Source organism: Hippopotamus amphibius, chromosome 16 (genome assembly GCF_030028045.1).
Source record: "Hippopotamus amphibius kiboko isolate mHipAmp2 chromosome 16, mHipAmp2.hap2, whole genome shotgun sequence".
In the NCBI taxonomy this organism is placed as follows: domain Eukaryota; kingdom Metazoa; phylum Chordata; class Mammalia; order Artiodactyla; family Hippopotamidae; genus Hippopotamus; species Hippopotamus amphibius.
In genome coordinates this window covers 54,725,577-54,748,162 of record NC_080201.1, presented here as the reverse complement: position 1 = coordinate 54,748,162, position 22,586 = coordinate 54,725,577, and the positions used below count along the sequence as shown (strand labels likewise).

Here is a 22,586-nt window from a genome sequence, read left to right as displayed (position 1 = left end):
AATATCTGAGTATCTTGAAGTAAAACATCAAGAAACACACACACACACACGTGAACATAAAAAAAAGATGAGCTAACACTCAAAGCACCCCATGGTGATTTTGCCCTATTTGTACTGAATCTGTAGATCATTCTGCAAAATTTGACATCTTTACAACACAACCACTGTAATGTGGCACTTGTATATCTTTTATCTCTCTTAGTAGGGTTTTGAAATTTTCTTCTAATGTCTCTATACATCTTACTAAATTTATTTGTAAGACTTTTTTTTTTGCTTCTATTATGAATAAATGTGAACCTGTCTCTGTCTTGTTTGCAAACTTAGCATTGCTTATGTAAAGATATTGATATGCAGGCAAGGGACAAAACAATGTAAAAGTTAAGAGCATGGACTCCAGAGTCAGACCTCCTGGACTCAAATACCAGCTAAGCCCTTACAATACAATCTAAAGTAAGTTGCCTAGTATTACTGGGCTTCAGTTTCATCTTCTGTGAAAAGGAATATCCGGTTAAAACTACTGTTAAGGAAGAGATGAAATTATTATCTGTAGATGACTATCTCACTAGAAAAGCCAGGAGAATCAAATGGAATACTATAAAAATTCATAACATTTCAGTAGGTTAACCAGATTCAAAATAAATATTTTTTTTTAAAAATCAACCACAATAATCAATTACAAGAAACTTTGGGGGTAGAGATTACATTTCAAACAGCAATAGTTTTTTGTTGTTAAAGTCAGATTCATGTGAGTTATTTGACAGCATTAAAAGAAAAAGCTTAAAAATACCCTATTTTCAGATAGCAGGGCTCCAACTTTTAGCCTCCTCCCCGATGGGGTGGGAAATAACCATCACAATTGCCTCACAGGGTGATTGTGCTCCTTAACACGATGTTAAAGTGTTAAAGTGTTCAACGGAGGGCCAGGAAACTTTATTCAAAACAAAACATTTATTGAGCAGCTATTATGTGCCAGGTACCTTAGGTGCTGGGGATACGGCAGTGATCAAAACAGATATAAATCCTTCCCCTTATGGAGCTGACAATCTAGTGGCGAAGGCAGGTAGACAGTAGACCAAAACCAAAACCAAACAACAGCAAACAACCTAAAATATATACTACGTTATTGAAAAGTTCTCTAGAGAAAAAAATAACGAGAGAGTAGCACGGACATATATATACTACCAACTGTAAAATAGTCAGTGGGAAGTTGTTGTATAACAAAGGGAGCCCAACTCGAGGATGGAAGATGCCTTAGAGGACTGGGGCGGGGAGGGTGGGGGGGACTCGAGGCGGGGGGAGTCAAGGAAGGGAGGGAATACAGGGATATGTGTATAAAAACAGATGATTGAACCTGGTGTACCCCCCCCCCCCCAAAAAAAATAACGGTGGGGGAGGCAGGGAGTACATGAGGAGTGAAGACTTCGTTCGCAAGTTTACAAGGGTTGGTGGGGGAAATACCTCAAGAGAAGATGACATTCGCCTAACGACCAGATGGTGGGAGACTCCTCAGAGGAAGAGCCTGCCAGGCAGCGTGAACAGCACAGGCAAAGGTCCTGAGATGGGAGCCTGCTCGAGTTGTTGGAGAAGATGTAAAGGCCAGCGTGACTGGAACTGAGCCAGGAAAATGGCCAGGAGATGAGGACAGAGAGAAAAGGGGAGGGGTGGTGAACAGATTCTTAAGTCCTTATAGGTAGGGGAAAAACACTCCAAAAAAAAGGGGGGGGGGGATTTTTTTTTACTATTTTACTGTTATTGACTACAAAAACATATCAGACTCTTGAAGGGCTTGACAGGAGCTCCCTGGACTGTATAACAGATTTGTAGCGACTATCTTTGCCCACGAGCACCAAAGGAGACGGTGAGCGCGAAGCACCTGACAAGGCAGCAGGCGCCCAGGAGGGGTCCCCGCCGTTTCACTCCGAATCCCGTTTTCACCATCACTCCTGGACGTCAAGCCGAGCCCAGGGCCGGCCTTTCCCAAGCCAGCTACTCCCCACGCCCCGGTGTCTTGGCCTCGGCCTCCGATCTGGCTCCGCGTCTGGGCGCCCCGCAAAAACTCGGACATGCACACTCGCAGGCCCCAGCCGGGACCCGAACCCTAGCGCCCCTTTCTCGTGTAACCGCGTCCGAGTCTCCAACTTCCCTGAGGAGCTGGAACGCGGCCCTAGCACCACCCGCGCCGCCGAGGTTTCTGGGAATTGTAGTTCCGCCTCGCCTCGCCCACACGTACTTCCGGGTTCGGCCAGAAGCGCAGCCATTGTCCCGCGCGCCGCCGCTCGCTGTCTCCGCGTACCTCGGCTCTGCGGAGGTTAAGTCGAGTGGCCTTGCGGATGCCGACTAGGGGAGGGGACAGAACTAGCATAACCCGAGTCTGTCGTGTGCAGAGTCGCGTCAGAGAGTTGCTTAACCGAGCTTGTTTTGCCGCAGAGCCGTGCTGGGTACTGAGGCTCCAACAGGCCCTGCCTGGCCCTTGAGCCCGTGGACGCCCAGGTTGGTGAGGGGCGGGGTCGCGTGGGGGGGGGGGTGTCTCATGCGCGCGTGCGCAGGGTCCAGGCGGGCCTCTGGGATTGCGAGTGTAAGGGGGCGATCTGGGACCTGCGTGGGCGGTGCTTCAGCCCAGGGTCACCGAAGTTGGTGGTGATTCTAGGGCAACTGCAGATCCCGGGATTGTTCTGTACGCGTGCGCCGGTACCTGGTCAGGTGGTGCTCATAGGATGCTCTGGGGATGCCCATGCTGGTGCAGGATAGGCTATATGCATGGGTGTGGGGGGAATCCTGAGAACCCCGCCTCCCCCTCATACAAGGTTGGGCCTGCTTAGTGGAGGACCTGAGGACGACTGGGTTGATGAAGTGCCCAACTGCAGATTCTGGTTCTCGGAGGTGATGGGCTCAGTCATTATTCCTATATTGTTGAGTAGGTGTTTGAGCAGGAAACATGAAGTGGGAGGTGAGATTCTGGGTAGTTGACTGTGGAGCAGACACCACTCTTTTTGCAGACCTGGGGGCGCCCTGGATACTGGACAGACCAAGTTGGAGTTGCAGTTTCTTGTTTTGGGAGAGGCAGCGCTACTTCATCCACTGCCCCCCCCCCCCCCCCCCCGCCCCGTGGGACTGGCTGTTGGATTGCAGACTCCTAAATTGGCAGAGGGACCAGAGCCTAGAAGCAGATTCTAAACGGAGGGCTCCCTACATGTTGGAGGTGTCTGAATGGGAAGCGGGAACCTGGACCAGTGATCCTGGGACCCATGTAGGACAGTGCAGAGTCCTAGGACATTCAAGTTTGGTGGAGACGCTGGGTGGTAGGTACAGGATTGGAGCTGAGGAATGACAGAGCTGCAGCAGCGGCTATCAGATTGACAGCTGTTTGGGTAGGAAGCAGGATGCTGCCAGCATGATTATGAAGTAAGTGTTCCCGGGACCTAACTTGTAGGCATTAGAATGCTCCAGTTGGTAAGGGGACAGAGTCTGGGCTGCAGATTTGGACCTGGAAGAAGCTGTACGCTGGGTGGCACCCAGTAGCTGACTTTTGGGGTTGGAAGAAGCAAAAGGACCTGGTTCCCACGGGAGCTACTTTATCATGAACTCGAGAACGCCCAGGCTGGTGAGTGCCAAGGTCTTAGGGCTGATTCTGGAGTTCTCTGCTCAAGCTACTGTTTGGGTGTTCTGAAATTCTGGCAGTAAGCAGGCAGTGGGGCTGGGGACCTGGACCCCTCACAGAGGCCCGTGGGTGCTTGAGGTATGCCAGGGAGGTTGAGGCACGGAGTGGGAGATGCAGCTTCTCATCTCAGGCATGGGAACTTGCACAGTGCCCCAGGCTGGAGGAGGGTGCAGGTCCTGGATGCAGATTCTGGGGTGAGCCTGTTCTGAGGGAGCCTTAGTGGGTGGCCCCTATGCAGTGACTGCTGGAGTAGAGGCCTGAGGGCCCCAGTTTGGAGCTTCGGGTTCTGAACTTGGGACAACCAAGGCTGCGCTCTGCACATGCCCTGTCATTTGGGCAGAATGGGGGCCATGGGCAGTCCTAGGACCCTGGTACTGCCTGAGGATGTCCAGGTGGGCAGAGGAGACAGCTGCAGATTCTGGGCTACAAAGGAGTAGGGCCGTGCCAGTTGTCCTCTGTGCACACGCACGGGTGTTTGGGTGAGAAACAAGGAGCTGGATGTGGGTATTAGAAGGTGCTGGGGCCTTTGTGCACCTGGCGCCCCAATCACAGCCTGACGATGCCCAGGTTGGTGGAGAGACAGGCTCTCCCTGAGCTTCCGGTGCCCGGGAAGATGTTTGGGAGGAATCTGGGCAGATGTGACTCAAGCAGGTGCCTGGGGAGGTTGGTGGAGGAAACAGTTGGGGTGCAGGTTTAGGGTACAGCTGCATTGTGAACTCACGAAGTACTGTTTGAGAATCCAGTGGGGCTGAGGGGTGGGTAAGAGGGAGAGATGGGGCAGGGATGGCGTGCAAAGGGGGGGATTTGCCAAGGGCTGTTCCCGTCTCAGACCCAGAAGCATCGAGCCAGTACAGAGACAACTGAGGCCCGTGTTCTGGGCCTAGGAGGGGCTGGTGAGTGGCTGGTGTTTGTTGGGCAGCCCCCAGTACCACGCCAGCCTTGTTTCAGACTCAGGCCTGAGGATACCAGGTGGGTGGAGGGGCCAGGTCAGAATTACAGATTCGGGGCCCAGGAGGATTTGGGGTGGGGGGGAATCGGCCTGGCACTTTTCTGGTAGGGGCCCACCGACCCTAGAATGGCGGAGGGACCAGGTCGTGGGTGCAGCTGAGCTCTGTGGCATACGCTTGGCTGTTTGAACAGGAAGTGAGAGGCAGTCACCCGAGAGGTGCCGGAGGTTCAGGCTTGTCAGTAGAAGGATAGGATCCTGGGAGGGGCAGGGCTATGTCATGAGCTTCACACAGTTAGTCATGGAGTTTGACTCTGGGCCATCAAGCCCAGAGCCCTGCTGTTCGCCCTAGGAAGAGGTGCTGGTTTGGGGCTGCAGATCCAGGTTGGGGGTGGTAGGGGCACACTAGGGGGTCCTCAATGTGCTGGGTGTTTGTGGGGGTCCCAGGATCCAGTGGGATAGAGAGGGACTGATTTGTGCTGCAGATTTTGGTGGTGGGCGGATGGCCACACTTGGGCATGTGGTGGGCTTCTGGGTAGGTGGTCCAGAAGCCCCAGACAGTGGAGGAAGCAGGCTAGAGCTGCAGAACCTTGGCCTAGCAGAGCGACTCTGGGTGCAAGTACAGCCATTCAAGCAGGACTCTATCTGGGCAGGAGCCTCTAGAAGCACAGTTGCCATGGGGACTGCATCCTGGAAGCAGACACTCATCCAGGGAATGGGGAGCCACAGTGGACCTGGATAGGATACAGCATGAGGATGCTGTACTCAGGGCTTCTCCCCTTGCAGCTCAGGACCTCAGGCCCCTGCCCGTGCCTGGAGGGGAGCATGGACGAGCGGGATGAGAAGCCCCCAGGGCCCCTGAAGGCTTGTGTGCAGGTGAGTGGAGCTACCCTTCCCCTGGGAGACCCAGAGCTTGCTCCCACCCACGCCCCACAGCCTGACCCCCTGGGCTTGGGACACTGTCCAGCTCTCTTTGCAGTGTTTTGGGGGCTTCTGGTCCCTCCCAGTCGGCAGGCACTATACATTTTATGGGGCTCCTTGCATTTCCTCACCCTTTTAACCAAATAACTCTTTCTGGAAGGAATTTGCCATGCTGTATCCAAAGCCCTCAAGGTACTGTTTCCCCCTTGGCCAGCGGCTCACAACTTTGCTTGAGAATAAGCAGTTGGAAAGAATGTTTGAGGACATGCAATGCAAGAGGAGAGTTAAATGAGTTATGGTAAGACCATGAAATGGAATGCACTGTAGCCATTGATAGGATAAAGCATAAACAGATATTTATGATCTATGTTAGGTAAATAGCATTTCAAAATGACAAAAAAGGAATGTAGTTTGTGTGTGCCTAGAAAAGATGTTATAAATATATCAGTTAACAAAGATTATCTGTAAGTTACATTCCCAGTGACTTTATGTTTTTATTTACTTATCAACATTTTTGTACTTTTTTGTACAGGGCAATTTAAGGTGAGCAAATTAACAATTTAAAGCATTTTCTTACAGCAAATATTCTTTGAGAACATTTCATTTCTTAACAATGTTAACTTAAGAGTTTCACCTTTCCCTTCCTGAGTAGTTCAATCCTGAAGCTGTTAGGTGGGGCAGAGTTAGATAGGCATCTGTAGTTGAGGGAGGGCTGCCTGCTGTGGGGTGTCACAGCCTGATCAGGGTGAGGAGGGTGTCCGTGGGTGGGGACGTCTGACTAAGAGGGGTGAGGAAGGTGGCGTGGGGAGTCAGAGCCCAGGTGGGGTGAGGTAAGTGTCCGTGTGGGGGAGGAGGTTCTGGTCAGGAGTGACAGGGACAGAGCAGATGAGGAGGGCATCCAGATAGGCGATGCCACTAGCATGGGCAGCCCAAGTGCAGTGAGGGTGTCCACGCAAGGGGTGGTCCAGCTTGGGGTGTCGGAGCCAGAGCAGGGTGAGACGGGCACCCGTGTTGGGGGTGGGGTACACCTTGGTGTGGCGTGTCACAGCCTTAGCAGGTTGAGGGCATCTACAAGTGAGGGTGACCTGACATAGAGAATCAGAGCTCAGGCAGGATATTGAGGGCATCTGCCCAGAGTCCAAGGCCAAGTGGCACACAGGTGAGTCCATGAGAAGAGGCCGCCTGGCCTGTAGAGTCAGAGCCCAGGCAGGGTGATGAGGGCCCCTTGGCCAAGGCCGGCCTCCTGTGGGACAGCAGAGCCCAGGTGGGCTAAGATCTGTGTGGGAGAGGGAGTGACAGTGGAAATGGGAGATCAGTTACTCACAGTGGGGTTGACCAGATAAGTAAATCAAATGCGGGTCATGGTAAAACTGCTAGGTGGCGTTTCTGGGAGCTCCTCAGCGCTCCAATTCTTTATGTCTCAGCTCAGAAAGAATTCAGCATGAGGCAAAGGGATAGATAAGTGATTTATTAAAATAAGACACTTGTGAGGCTTACAAGCAGATGGGCAAGAGGATGCCATGCCCCCACAACTTAGTGGGCTACAGTTTCATAATCAAAGGAAAAGTGGGGAGGGGGAGAAGACCACCTTCTTTCTCATCTTTGAGTAAATGTCAAGTTTCCATCGTCAGCTTCTCCTCCATGTTGGGCAGGGGAGTTTTCTTGCCCCACATGGTCACGCCGGGACTGGCATGGCGCAATGGAAATGAACAAAAAGGCAGTACCGTATGCTAAAAATGGTATGTCATCTCAGGTTTCAGTATAATGCCACTTTTTCCTTATATTTTTGTTTTTAGTGAACACAGAGGCGTGTGCCCTAGGGATCATTAACTTACTGAGCACACTGGGTGGGATGTGGGTCTCATGCCACCCTTGTTGTATTGTTTGGGCACGTCTCCTGCTTCTCTTGCAAGGTTTTGTTGCTAAGCAAGACTGCTCGGTTTTGTGGTTAAGCAAACCTGCTTTCTTGAGTGATCATTAACTTACAGGGGTCTCCCATACTTTTTTCTTTACTTACAATCCCCTAGTGGGGTTAGCTATTTAATTACCTGCTTCATCCCTTTACTCTGTCCCTATCAATGGGAGGCAGGGTTCTCACCGTCAGCTGTGGAAAGAGAGGACTTTGGGATGAACTTAGTGGTGATTAGTGGAATTGGAGGTATTGGTGTGGCTCATGGTTTTCAGTATACATAGATGTAGAAACACGTAGGGATGTTTGTGTGCCTGTGTGTGTGTGTGTGTGTACACAGACATACACACATATATTCTCTGTCTCTGTCCACTGTGAGGGCCTGAGAGCAGTGACATTTGGATACCAGTGTGCACTGCTAGTGCCCAGATCTCAACTTCTAAATATGCCACAGGTTTTAGGAGTTTACTGTTAGTGGGTATTTAGTGTTCGTTTTCTGCTATTACAGACAGCAGCGCTATAAATGTTTCTGCATATGGTTCCTTGTACACGTGTACAAGAGCATCAGAGAGAGTTATGCAAATATAAATTTACATACACATCTTTATCCAAAGTACAGGTAAAATGAGTTTTTTTTAAAGCTCTTTATTAGAGTATAATTGCTTTGCATTGTTGTGCCAGTTTCTGCTGTACAACAAAGTGAATCAGCTGTGTTTATACATATATCCCCATATCCCCTCTCTCCCGTGACTCCTCCCCACCCTCCCTCTCTCACCCCTCTAAGTCATCACCAGTTATTGAGTTGATCTCCCTGTGTTACGCAGCAGCTTCCCACTAGCTATCTGTTTTACATTTGGTGGTATATATATATGTCAATGATACTCTCTCACTTCGTCCCAGCTTCCCCTTTGTGCCCCCCCCAAATGAGTTTTGATGTGACCATTGATATTGTACTTTAAGCTAGTGACTTCGAGTGTTTTCTGGGAATCTTAGTGGTCCTTTCGCTATCTTTGCTATCTTTTTCTATGTTGCACAACTGAATTAGCAAGCTACTCATAATTTTTCCTTCATCATATATTTATTGATGGCCTAATCAGTGTAAGGCCCTGTGTGAGGCACTGGGGAGAAAGATGACTTAGTTCTCACAGACAGAAAGGCTACATAGATAGAAAAAGCAAAAACATCTTCCTTCTCGTATTAGTCATTTATGGTTGCATCTCTCAAACTTAGCAGCTTAAAGCAACCAACAGTTAGGGCATTCCCTGGGGGTCCATAGTGTAGGACTCGGTATTTCAGTGCCATGGGCCTGGGTTCAGTCTCTGGTCAGGGAACTAAGATCCTGCAAGCCATGCAGCCAAAAAAATAAATAAATAAATAAATAAATAAATAAATAAATAAATAAATAAAGCAGCCAATATTTATGACCTCACACAGTTTCTGAGGGTCAGGATTCTGGGAGCAGCTTATCTGGATGTTTCCAGCAGTCGGGGTCTCTGACGAGGCTACAGTAAGTTGTTGGCCAGGGCTGCTGCCTTTGGAAGGCTAGCTTGGCTAGGGGATCCACTTGCAAGCTCACTTGTGGCTGTTGGCGAGAGGTGTCAGTCCCACACCACATAGACTTCTCCCCAGGGCTGCTCACAACACAGCAGCTGATTTCTCCCAGAGCAAATGATCTGAGTGAGATTGGGGGTGGGGGGAGAGGGGGGCAGAAGGAGCTCACACGCTTAATTGCACACAAGCAAGATGGAAGCCACTGTGTCTTTTATCATCTGATCTCACAATGACACACCATCCCTTCCTCTGTATTCTGTTGGTCACAAAGACCCACCCTGGTACCAAGTGGCGAGGACCACATAAGGGTGTGACTTCCAGGAGGCGGGGGTCATTGGGGGCCACCTGGAGGCTGGCTTCCCCACTGTTCAACTGTGAATGTCCTCTAGTTAATTGTAGTCACTACCAGAAGATGCACTGGTGCTTTGGGCATGGAGATAGTAAGTAGAGCCCTGGCAGAGAGAGACATCCAGGGAGCCCAAGTCTTGGCTTTGAATGAGGGACACTCAAGAAGAGACTGTATTGGGACATCACCTGAGAGGTTTCAGTGACTTATGTATCTGAAGGCAATTACTCAGCCTTGAGGCAACTCTGAGCCCTGCCTGCCTTTAGGGGCTGAGACCAAAAAGTCCTGCCAAGGTGGTGGTGAAGTCTCGTCTGTTCCCTGTCAGTCTCAACGCCAGAGCCGGGCAGAATGTTGGTGAGTTGGTGACCTTGTGGTGGAGGGTCTGTTCCGTCCATTTGAGGGAAGTTGAGAACTTTTCATAGATAATAGTGTGGGAAGGGAGAGAGAATTTTCTTGTATATGAGAACTAGTGAGACCCTCCGGTCAGGAGGATCTCAGAAGATCAGACAGGGAACCTTCAGGTTTCCGGTGTGAGCGGGAATTGCTTTTACTTCCTCCATTAGTAGTTAAGAAACTGTGTGCCCTCCACATGGGCCCTGCACATCACTTCGCTTCAGCTGAAATGTGGACTCTGCCCTACATCTCCTGTGGACAATAAGAGAAATTCACACACCAAAGAGGGAAATTTTCCTGGTGTGATGCCTATTAGAGTTAATATCCTGAACCTCCTCACAGATGTAGGAGTTTCCCAAATACAAAGATTCGATAATTGAATTCAGTAATCATTCTGTGATTTGACTGGAAGCTTTGTTTTTTTGCCCCAAGAATGCTCTGAGTTAGGTATGTTTGGTCAACTCCGTTTACAGAGAAGCAAGTAGCAAATAGTCCTAGGACTGAGTTGAGCAGAGGCTCACTGGGAAGGGACAGGCCATTCCAGGAGGGCTCTGCTTGACTCTCTTCCTCTGCCCTGGGTCACACGTGGTTCCACCCATGTCACAGAGAGAATGGTTATTTTCTTCTACCTGTAACTCTTCTCTGTGTGGAAGTCAGCAGTCTAATTCCTGTTCCAATTCTGTAAAGTATACAAGGAAAAAGAAAACTGTTCCTTCATTACATGGAGAGGTGATTGTTTGAGTAAAGAGGATACTTTTTTAAATGCGCCAGAAGGACATTTTACTCAGTGAAATAAGCCAGACACAGAAAGGCAAATACTGCGTGATCTCACTTACACAGTAAGTGTGGAATCTAAAAGAGTCGAACTCATAAAAGCAGAGAGTACAGTGGTAGTTGCCAGGCAGTGGGGGAAATGGGAAGACGTTGGTCAGGTGGTGCACAGGGTCAGTTACGTGGAATGAGTGAGTCCTGGGGAATCTGACATACAGCATGGTGACTGTAGTTAGCAATATTATATTATGTCCTTGAAATTTGCTGAGAGAGTTGATCTTAAGTGTTCTCACCACACAAAAAAATCGTAACTATGTACAATTTTTGTCAAGTAAACCTCAATAAAGTTGTAGAATAAATCGTAAATAGTGAAAAAGAATAAAAATAAAAATGCTCCAGGGACTTCTCCGATGGTCCAGCGGGTAAGACTCCACACTCCATGAATGCAGAGGACCCAGATTCGATCCCTGTTCGGGGAACTAAGATCCCTCATGCTGCAACTAAAGGAGCCCGCATGCGGCAGCGAAGATCCTGCGAGCTGCAACTGAGACCCGGTGCAGATAAATAAATAAGTAACTTTTGAAAATAAAAATGCTCCAGAGCACGTAGAATTGGGGGTAAAGGCTTTTCATTCCAGTTTTATATCCCAAACCATGCATGTATGTCAAGCCTTGTGAAATTCAGACGACTCACATTGTGTCAGTACTGCAGAGAATACAAAGATGAAAAATACATGGTTCTTTACAGTTTGGGATTCATGACCCAGGTATATAGACATGGAAATAATTCGAGGAGAATGATTTTACTGGTGCAGTTAGGGTCCAATAAAAACAGCTGAGAAATCCTAAGGGAAGAAGAAACGAGAGTTTGTGCGATCTGGGAATGCTTCATGGAAAAGGTGGCATTTTCTGTGGTGCTTGAATGATTAAACTTTGAGTGGTGGGGCCATGGAAAGGGGAGGAGTTCAGATCAGGCACTCAGTGTTTGGACCATCTCTGGTGAACTCCGTGGACTTAAGTGAGTTTACGAAACTTAATTACCATTAATTTCTGTGTTGGTGAAATTGACATATCACTCCTTTCTTCAGAGGAGTTTAGATAATTGTGTGATAGTTTGTGTTGAAGTGCTACATGTATTATTAAACACGCTAGGCAAATGATAGGTATTATCTGAAGGAAACTGCAGGAGCTTAGGTGTAAATACAGGAGACATTCCTAAAACGGTCAGTAATCCGGAGTGGATGGAAAGAGTGGGTGGGTGTAGATGTGTGTGCGTGTGTGTGAGTGTGTGTTTTTGCATACTTTTGGGACACAGTTTTTGAACATTAGTTTGAGAAAGTAAGTTGGGGGTAGGTTCTAGAGGCTGTTGCTCTGAATTTTCTGAGAAGAAAGGGTACTCAATGCAGGTTTTCTTGGGCTACACTCTGTCTTACAAGTCTAAAGCAAGGTCCTGGAGCGACACCCCCTGTGTGAGGCAGACACGGGGGGCGGGGTGGGGGTGGGCAGGCAGGACAAGCTGGCAGTCTTTGCGCCGAGGGGAGGGGAGATTACCAGTTATAGGTGGGATTGATGTCAGGTTGGCTCATTGGTTACCAGGGAAACCAGCAGAGGGGCACACTCTTCACCACCCCTTTGATAAGCTATCATGCTGGCTAAAGTTAGACCAGTCATTAGCTGGGGCCTGGGGCAAGTATGTAGGAAGGTCAGTCAAGTGAGCAGGGTGTAGGTGCAGTAGGCCCAGGTCAAGCAGGGGACGTACAGAGAGCAAGAGAACAGCCGTCTTGAGTGGCCTGACCATACAGAGGGACTTGAGCTCCACCCATGATTTGGTGCCTTCGGGGACCACAGGACAAACGTGAAGTCTCAGGTGGCACAGGCAGCACATTCATGTGGTTGTTTTACTGTCAGCACACGTTTATGAAATGTCCACTGCGTGTTAGTGCCGTCGGCCCTCCATATCCTAGCGCTCTGCAGATTCAACCAGCTGTGGATCAAAAATGTTTCGTTTTTTTTTTTTAATTCCAAAAAATTCCAGAAAGCAAAACTTGAATTTGCCGCTTGCCTGGCAACTCTTTCCATTGCATTTACATGGTACTTAGAAGTATTTGCATAGCATTGACATTGAATTGGATATTATAAGTAATCTGGATATGATTTTTTAAAAATATTTATTTATTTACTTATTTGGCTACCCTGGGTCTTAGTCACGATATGTGGGATCTTTAGTTGCGGCATGTGGCCTCTTAGTTTTGGCATGTGGGATCTAGTTCCCTGACCAGGGATCAAACCCAGGCCCCTGCGTTGGGAGCACAGAGTCTTAGTCACTGGACCACCAGGGAACTCCGTAGAGATGATTTAAAGTAGATGGGAGGATGCGTGTAGGTTATACGCAAATACTACGCCATTTTTATATAAGGGACTTGAGTATTGGTGGATTTTGGTTTCAGTGGGGGTCCTGGAACCAGGCTCCCACAGACACCAAGTGAAGACTGTACAGATTTAAGCACAGTGAAACCATGGTAAACAGGAGAAAGGAGAGCTGGCTCTTATGGAACCCACTCTAGTGGAAGTTGGATTTAAACAAACAAACAAACAAAAAACAAGGTATAAATATACGTGTGATGTGAAGAAATGAAAGCAGAGTAAAGTGGTGGAATTGACTGCTGGGTGGGGGCAGGGAAAGACATTTGATGCAGAGTTGACCGTGAGGAGAAGTCATCTCCCTTTTGTTTTCCTTGTGGAAACTTTTAAACCAAAAAGTGTTGAAAAACAGTTTTGATTAAAGAGAAGGTTCATCCTCATTCCTCAAGGGAAATTGTTTTAGCAGTTGTGGCAGATAAGGAACATTTTGGAGTTTTATCTTTATCTAGTGCCTGCTGAGTTAGAAACAGGAAGTTTTCAGTTCTTGGCATTGTTTCTTAACTGGCCTTAAATGATACAAACAAACAAACAAAAAACCTGAAAGATTATGTAATAATTTAAAATACAGTCTAGTGTTTCTAAGTTTTCCTTTCTTGAGAAACATCTCATTTCCCAGGTAGTTTTAAATTATAGGATAAATTAACTTCTGGCCCTTAAGTTGTAAGAATTCAACATCTGCCACTTTCATAGCAAGAAAAGTCACCTTTGGTGTTGTCACTCATTAGGAATGTGATTTCTCTTTGCAGCTGAGTTTCCACGATATGTGAGTCCATTAGCAGTTCAGGGTCAAAACTTGTGGCTCTGTGGAGCCATCTGTAGTTTTGTTGTTGTTATTTGGGCCTCGTGCGTTAGGTTTGTATGTTTGTGTTCTTAGGCGTTTGGAGCTATTTTGTAATGCCCACGCAGCCATGTTAAGGCAGTTGAACCATCCAGGCATTTGTGCTTAACAGTAATGCAGGCATTTAGCAGTTAAGCTTTCACATTGGGCCACCTTTACACTGTGACAACTCCAGTTTATTAAATACTCAGCGTTACCCTCAGTAGCTGCCCGGGAATTATAGAGAGATGTTTTTAGGCTTGGAGAAATCCTTTTCTGACTTTAAACACACCAATGCTGGCCACTTTTCATGACCCTTCCCAATGCAATGGTGAAATTTTCTCTAAGTTGAGAAGGGAGGAAAATTGGCACACCTGTGAAAAGTACAGTAGTTTATCTCCTTTTAGTTTATGATTGAGACTGAATAATAATTGAGTTATAATCAAGAATCAACAGTAAAGTCATCCCTCAGTATCCAAGAGAGAATGGGTTCCAAGTGTCCCCATGTGTACCAACATCCTCAGATGCTCAAGTCCCATAATTGGCCCTCCACATCCGTGGTTCCACATCTGTGGATTCAACCAACCAAGGGTCATGTAGTATTGTTCATATTTATTGAAAGAAATTCACATATAAGTGGACCTGTGCAGTTCAATCGCATGTTGCTCAAGGGTCAACTGTACTTGTTTTTCAGTGTTTGAAGGTTTAAGAAGGAACAGAGTATACAGGCATACCCCAGAGATACTGCGGGTTCAGTTCCAGGCCACCGCAGTAAAGTGAATATCGAACTAAAGCGAGTCGTGAATTTTTTGGTTTCTCAGTGCGTGTAAAAGTTATGTTTACACTCTACTGTAGTCTATTAAGTGTGCAATAAAGTGTCTAAAAAATGTACATATCTTAGTTTTAAAATACCTTATTGGTAAAGAATGCTAACCATCATCTGAGCCTTCAACAAGTCATAATCTTTTTGCTGTGGAGGGTCCTGCCTCACTATTGGTGGCTGCTAACTGATCAGGGTGGTGGCTGCTGAAGCTTGGGGTGGCTGTGGCAATTTTTTTTTTAAAGAACTTTTATTGAGATACAGTTAACATACAATAAACTGCATATATTTAGAGTGTACAATTTGGTATTTTTTTTCTTATTAGTAATGTATATATGGCAATCCCAATCTCCCAATTCATTCCTCGCTAACCCTCCTCACTTTCCCCAGATGTGGCAATTTTTTAAAATAAGACAACAGTGAAGTTTGCCTCATCGATTGACTCTTTCTTCCATGAACAATATCTCTGTGGCCTACAATGCTGTTTGGTAGCAATTACCCACAGTAGATCTTATTTCAAAATTGGAGTCAGTCTTCTCCAACCCTGCTGCTGCTTTATCAACTAACTTCATGTAATATTCTAAATGCTTTGCTGTCATTTCAACAGTCTTCACAGCATCTTCACCAGGAATAAATTCCAACTCAAGAAACCACTTTCTTTGCTTATCCATTAGAAACAACTTCTCATTCGTTAAAAGTTTTTCCACGACATTGCAGCAATTCAGTCACATCTTCAAGCTCCCACTTCTAATTCTAGTTCTCTTGCTATTTCCACCTCATCTGCAGATACTTCCTCCACCAAAGTCTTGAACCCCTCAAAGTCACCCATGAGGGTTAGAATCAGCTTCACGCCAACTCCTGTTAATGTTGGTATTTTGGCGTCTTCTCATGAATCACGAATGTTCTTAATGGCATCTAGAATGGTGAATCCTTTCCAGAGGGTTTTCAACTGACTTTGCCCAGATCCGTCAGAGGAATCACTATCTGTGGCAGCTATAATCTTACAAAACGTGTTTCTCAAATAATAAGACTTAAAAGTTGAAAAGAAAAGAAATGAAAAAAAAAAAAGTTGAAATGACTCCTTGCTCCATGGGTGCAGAATGGATGTTGTGTCAGCAAGTCTGAAAACAAGATGTATCTTATTGTACATCTCCATCAGAGCTCTTGGGTTATATTTTGAAAAGAATCTTTTCTTCTGAGCCCTAGGTCTCAACAGGGGGCTTAGATATTCGGTAAACCATGTTGTAAACAGATGTACTGTCATCCAGGCTTTGTTGTTCCATTTATAGAGCACAAGAAGAGTAGGTTTAATATAATTCTTAAGGGCCCTAGGATTTTCAGAATGGTAGCTGAGCATTGTCTTTAACTTAGTCACCAGCTGTATTGGTTCCTAACGAGACAGTCAGACTGTCCTTTGAAGCCAGGCATTGACTTCTCCTCTCTAGCTATGAAGGTCCTAGATGGCATCTTCTTCCATCACAAGGCTGTTGTGTCTGCATTGAAAATCTGTTGTGTAGTGTAGCCTCCTTCCTTAATGATCTTGGCTAGATCTTCTGGATAACTTGCCATAGCTTCTCCATCAGCACCTGCTGCTTCACCTTGTACTTTGTTGTTATGGAGACGGCTTCTTTTCTTAAACCTCATGAACCAACCTCTGCCAGCTTCAAAATTCTCTTCTGCAGCTTCATTGAATGGAAGAGTTAGGACCTTGTTCTGGATGAGGCTTTGGCTGAAGGGAATGTTGTGGGTGGTTTGATCTTCTCTCCAGTTCACTCACACTTTAAAACAGCATAACATTCTTTATTGTCATTTGTGTGTTCTTGTCATTTGTGTGTTCACTGGAGTAGCACTTTTCATTTCCTTCAAGAACTTTTCCTTTGCAGTGACAACTTGGCTAACTGGCACAAGAGGCCTAGCTTTCAGCCTGTCTCAGCTTTCGACATGCTTTTGATTTAAAGTGAAAGATGTACAACTCTGCCTTTCACTTGAACACTTAGAGGCCATTGTAGAGTTATTAATTGGCCTTATTAAATATTGTTGTGTCTCAGGGAATAAGGAGTTCTGAGGAGGAGAGAGAGGTGGAGAAAAGGCTGGTCAGTGGAGCCATCAGAAATATACACAGTATTTGTGGGTTAAGTTTGCCCTCTTATTTGGGCACAATTCGTGACACCCCCAAACAATGACAATAGTAACATCAAAGATCACTGATCACAGATCACCCTGACCAATATAGTAATAATGAAAAAGTTTGGAATATTTTGAGAATTACCAAAATGTGACACAGACATGAAGTGGGCAAATGCTACTGGGAACATGGCACCAATAGACACTTGTTGCAGGGTTGCCACAGGCCTTTAGTTCGTAAAATGCAATATCTATGAAGTGCAGTAAAGTGCAATAAAATGAGGTATACCTGGGGAATTTCCTGGTGCTCCAGTGGTTAGAACTCTGCACTTTCACTGCTGAGGGCATGGGTTCAATCCCTGGTCAGGGAACTAAGATCCCACAAGCCATGCGATGTGGCCAAAAAAACAGAAAGAAAGAAAAAAAAAGAAAAGAAAAGAAAAAGAGGTCTGCCTATCCTTGCATGGACTATCATTTGACAGGTTGAGTCATTGTACCGGGTAGTAAAAACTTCAAAAAGCCACAAGGGAATTATCTTGTGTCAAAGTGATTTTTTCAAGAGGGAAGCACTTTTTGCCATTTTGTAAATATTGAATTAAGGAAAAAAAATGCCATTTTAAAATGGGTACAGTGTTGAAACACAGACTGTGAACCTGCCCCTCAATTCTGCTTTTCCAAAATATAACTGCTTTTAATGCTTTTGAGACTGTCTTTTTGGACTTTTCTGTGCATGTTTATATTTTATAAAAATGTATTCATAGTCTATATACTGTTCTTAATTTTTTCACTCAGTGGTATAGACATCTTTCTGTTATTTATATGCATCAATCCATGCAAATCTATCTTTTTTTCTCTTGGCTACTAAATATTGATAGTATTCAGTTATCTGGATGAAGCATAATTTATTTAACCAGGCACTTAACTAATGGACACTTAATCCCCCCTCCCATTTTTGCTATGATAATGTAACCCTTTAATGAGATTTCTTGTACATATATCTAAGTGTACTTTCTTTACTTTCCTTCTCTTTCTTTCTTTCTTTCTTTCTTTTTCTTTCTTTCTTTCTTTTCTTTCTTTCTCTCTCTCTCTCTCTCCCTCTCCCTCTCTCTCTCTCTCCTTCCTTCCTTCCTCCCTCCTTCCCTCCCTCTCTCTCTCTTTCCTTCCTTCCTTCCTTCCTTCCTTCCTTCCTTCCTTCCTTCCTTCCTTCCTTCCTTCCTTCCTTCCTTCCTTCCTTCCAGCTGCACTGTGCAGCTTGTGAGATTTTAGTTCCCCAGCCAGGAATTGACCCATTCCACAGCAGTGAAAATGCTGAGTCCTAACCACTAGACCACCAGGGAATTCTCTAAGTGTACTTTTTATCATTTCCTAAAGAAATACTTTCAAGTAGACTTATTGGATATTACATTTTTTTAAATGTTGCCATTTAAAAAAAACAGAAATAAAAGCAAAGAGTATATATAAAAACTGATGAAATCTGGATAAAGTCTGTTCCTGGGTTAAAAATGTTAAACTGATATCAGTTTCCTGGTTTTGACAATGTGCTGTAGTTGTATGTGATACTGTCATTGGGGGAAACTGGGTGAAGGGCACACAGGAACTCTTCTGTTTTATTTTTGTAACTTCTTGTGAGTCTTAAACTATTTCAAAATAAAATGTTATTTAAAAAAAATATATTGCCAATTCAGGGAGGTTGTATCAACTTTAACTTCCACTAAGAGTATACAAAACTCTTGACCAATGGGCCACCAGGGCAGGAGTCATTAGCAACAGGCCAAAGAAACAGTCCACGTGGTTGGGATATTGGTTACATACAGGTTTGTTTTGGTTTTTGTTTGGTTTTTGGTTTTTGGGGGTTTTTTTGGCCGTGTTGGGTCTTCATTGCTGCGTGAAGGCTTTCTCTAGTTGTGGCGAGTGGGGGCTACTCCTCCTTGTGGTATGTGGGCTTCTCATTGCGGTAGCTTCTCGTTGCAGAGCACGGGCTCTAGGTGTGCGAACTCAGAAGTTGTGGCACACAGGCTTAGTTGCCGTGTGGCATGTGGGATCTTCCTGGACCAGGGATCAAACCCATGTCCCCTGCATTGGCAGGCGGATTCTTAACCACTGTGCCAACAGGGAAGTCCCACATACAGGAGTTTGAGCCAATAAGTAAATATAAATAGGATAATGGGACCCAGAGAAGGAAGGTACATGTATAGAAAGCAGGAAGGCTAGAATAAAATGTGTTGTTGAATTGTAATTGGAAGTATCGGTGTGAATTTAATACTCTTTAATGTATAGAGATAGTCATAGAAATAGAAATGTGATTTTATCTGATTGAAAGAGATGAGCATCTTTTTGTATATTCACTGGCCATTTTATTTCTTCATAGTTGAGTTTCATGTGCATTTTCCTTTGTCCATTTTTCTGTTGAAGCTACCTTTTTCTTTCTGATTTGGAAGAAATCTTAACAATATAGATTCTTATTGATGGTGCCTTTATCAGTGGCACTTTTTGCCAGACATTTTATGAAGTTAATTTGTTGATCTTTTTCTTGTCATCCTTTGGTCTTTCTGTATTCCACCTATTTTCCTTACAATTCTGTGATCCAGGAATTCAGGCGGGGTGCAGCTGGGCAGTTCTGTTCTTCCACATCTTGTCAGGTTACTCAGCTCCGTTCAGATGGTAGCTGGGCTGGCCTGGAAGATGCACAAAGACTTCTAGTGCCTCATTGCCCATCTAGATGTCCCCCATCTCTCCCCACGTGGCCTACTTGGCTTACTAGTGGGAAGGAGCAGAAGTTTGGTAGGTGGGACATGTTAAGACAGGTGGTCTGTCAAATCCTAGCCAACTCACGATGGTTGTTTTGAGCTGGACTTAGCTCCCTGATTGTTTTCCTTTTTCTCATCTGCTTTGTCTTCTCAGGACTCTCTTCTTCCTCAGGAGATTGTTGTCAAGGTCGAGAGAGAAGATGCCAGGTCACTGGCTGTTCCATCCCAGGTGAGTTGGACACGCCCTCTTGTCTTTACATTAACAAATGTGCATGGCTGGTGGATGGCAGAAGCCACATTTAAGTGAGCTGGGAAGTGAGTAGAAAGTGAGGAAACAGAGATAAGAGTGGACAACTTTTCACAAAAAGTTGGTTATCATATAGAAGATTGAAGAGAGTGATAACTGCAAGGAATTTGAGGTTGAAGGTTATTTTTTATCCCCTAAAGATTTGAAAGGATTTGGCTCAGTTTAAATGGTTGTAGGAAAGAGTAAGGGGAGGAAAAGAAGTTAACGGTCAGGAGAGAGAGGAGATAAAACTATAAAGCAGAACTCACAGATGTAGAGAACAAACTAGTGGTTACCAGTGTGGGGTGGGGGTGGCAATATAGGCATGGGGGAGTGAGAGGTACAAAGTATCGAGTGTAAAATAGGCTCAAGGATATATTCTACAACATGGGGAGTATAATCAATATTTTGTAATAATTGTAAATGGAAAGTAACCTTTCAAAATTGTGTAAAAATTAAAAACAATAATTAGAAAAAGAAAAAAGCTATAAATCAGAGTCCTTGGTTAGTGCCAGGGGAATTAATTCAGAGCATATGTGAATGCATTGACTCTGTTAGAGGAGGAAGGGCTCATATGAGAAAAATGAAGCTGAGGCTGATGGAATTATTTGAAGGCTTGCATTTTTGTCTGTGAGCAGGCAGATGAAATTATCCATTGAGCACGAGGGTGGGAATTGGAATGGAGAGATGTTTGACTAGAGTGGAGAAGGCTTAAAATAGTAATTTGAATTATGAGAGACTGGCTGCTCCAGGAGGTATAATAGGGTTGCTGGTCAGTCTGAAAGGCTCATTCTGAGATAGCGACTGTTTTTTAAATTTATTTTTTATTTTTTATTTTTTTTGGCCGTGGCATGCAGCTTGTGGGATTTAGTTCCCCAACCAGGGATTGAACCTGGGGCCTCAGCAGTGAAAGCACAGAGTCTTAACCTCTGGACTGCCAGGGACTTCCCGATAGTGACTGTTGATAATACTCTATCCAGCTGCTTTTGTGGGCTTTCTTTCCCAGTATAATTCTGTAACTTACTTTCCATGGAGAGCAGATGGACATTCAGATTTGTTTAGTTCTTGTAGCCAGGTACATTCAGTGGAAGTCCCATAGGTCAAGGTAATATTTGAAAGAGAATTTTTGACATATCAAATAGAAAGATTAAGATGAATGATTCAAAGGCTTTCAACTGAATAATTAAGATGGGAAAGATAAAGAGGACACTAAACAGAAAGGCAAAGACTATAGACTGGAGGACAGTAATAGCAGATATTTCAGTAAAGGCCCGAAACCATCAAAGAATGAGAAGAGTAAAGAGAGTGATTAAGCAATTAAAATGGAGAAATCTGATGTTGTAACGAAAGAGTGAGCAGTTCTGTGTGTGTGCCTTGAGAGGTGGAGTACTTTATGGTGATTTCAAGATCTGGGGTCTCACACTAAAACTAAGAGGCTGGGAGTTGGCTGGCCGTATGAGTTGATGACTGAGAATATAGTCGGTGATGTTAGGGAAATTTGAGGTTGCATCCCGGTCACTAACCTTAGTCATATGTGTTAATTTCTCTAACCTTCTAGCTCTTCATCTGAAAAGTGGTGCTGCTAATAGTATTTTCTCAGGGACCTTGTGGAAATTAAATGAACGGTAATTTATGCAACATGCTTAGCACACTGCCTGACACCACACAGTAAGTGCTTCATTAAAGTCAGTTATTTTTATATTATTATCAGAGACCTCTACAAGTGGATGCTAGAGGCCATGCAAGAATGCAAGACGAGACAATACAAGTTCTTGAATTAGAGGATAAATGCTAGGTATTATAAATCTTCAGTGGATGGGAGGGGTGAGGGGGTGGTGGTGTTCAAGAGGTAGGTAGATGTTGGAAGTGAGGTAAATGGCATGAGTTTCAGGGTAACTGGGAGGACACACACCCTCCCCCCCCTTTGATGCTGAGACCCCCTGGGATGGGAGAGAACAACCACCCTGAGCCTGTGAGGACCGCGGAGGAGGGAGTCCTTGGGGGGAAGTGTAGGTTTCTATTAACACGGGTGTAGAGAGACTATTTGGTGAAGATGTAGGATTCCATTGTTATAGAAGAAGAGTTCCCAAGGGCACAGTTGAAGGGGTTTGGGAAGGAGTTTTGAGGAGTGGGGAGTTGGGGAAAGGTTAGAGGAAGGATAGAATAAGAGGGGACAGAAGTCCAGAAAAGCCAGTATCCACACTCTGAGGAACTTTTTCAAATGGGTATGTGATAGGCCTTGTGAGATTCAGGTGAGAGGAGAGGACTTAAATCAGAATTTGAACCAGGAGTATTTTGACATATTACAAAGTCAAGTGATATACTGTTGATTCAATTACTAAAGTAATTTACCAAATATATAATTAGTCCAAACTATACACCAACACTGTACTAAGCTCTGGAGTTAAAATAAATACCTTGTCCCTGCCCTCATGGATTACAGCCTAGTGACAAAAATGACCATTATGCAAACAATAAGAAAGCACAGTGAGTCTTACGATAGAAATTCCTGGAACTTTGAGAACACAAAGCCTGAGGTGGAGTGGAGGGTGCTAATCTAGTCTAGTATTATTTATTCAACATTTGAAGAAGTTTGATATTAAAGGGGCCCACATTAAACAGTGAAGGGGAGTGTTTATTCAAAGGAAGCATGGATTGGATGTTTAAAAAACAGTGCCTATAGATCCATGTTCAACACAGGGAGCAGTTTGCAAATGATATTTCTGAATCCCATTTGGGGCTAACTATGAAAACCTTTGAGATTTTAGTGAAATTTATGGGCCACAACTTAGAAAAATGGAGGTACAGCAGCATGTTGCATGGAGTTTCATGGGATTCAGGGACCTCGTGTCCTATTCATAAACCACAGCTTAAGAA

At 45.1% G+C, this 22,586-nt stretch overlaps 2 protein-coding genes across 3 annotated transcripts in view; both read left to right on the top strand.

Annotated features, from left to right (window-relative positions):
• The first annotated feature begins 2,351 nt into the window (after nt 1–2,351).
• Nucleotides 2,352–22,586, top strand: part of ZNF180 (zinc finger protein 180) — a 28,616-nt gene continuing 8,381 nt past the window's right edge. The window contains exons 1-4 of one of the 2 annotated variants that reach the window (XM_057711319.1): nt 2,459–2,490; nt 5,391–5,480; nt 5,686–5,823; nt 19,578–19,652. In XM_057711319.1, coding sequence (XP_057567302.1) covers nt 5,821–5,823; nt 19,578–19,652 — 78 coding nt within the window. In that variant the 5' untranslated portion in view covers nt 2,459–2,490; nt 5,391–5,480; nt 5,686–5,820. Of the gene's footprint in view, nt 2,491–5,390; nt 5,481–5,685; nt 5,824–19,577; nt 19,653–22,586 lie in introns of both variants that reach the window. The other variant, XM_057711318.1, reaches the window with a different exon arrangement.
• ZNF229 (zinc finger protein 229) overlaps nt 2,359–22,586 on the top strand; it is a 62,145-nt gene continuing 41,917 nt past the window's right edge. The window contains 2 exon segments of the mRNA XM_057711317.1: nt 2,359–2,490; nt 19,578–19,652. The gene's annotated coding sequence lies outside the window, so the exon portion shown is untranslated.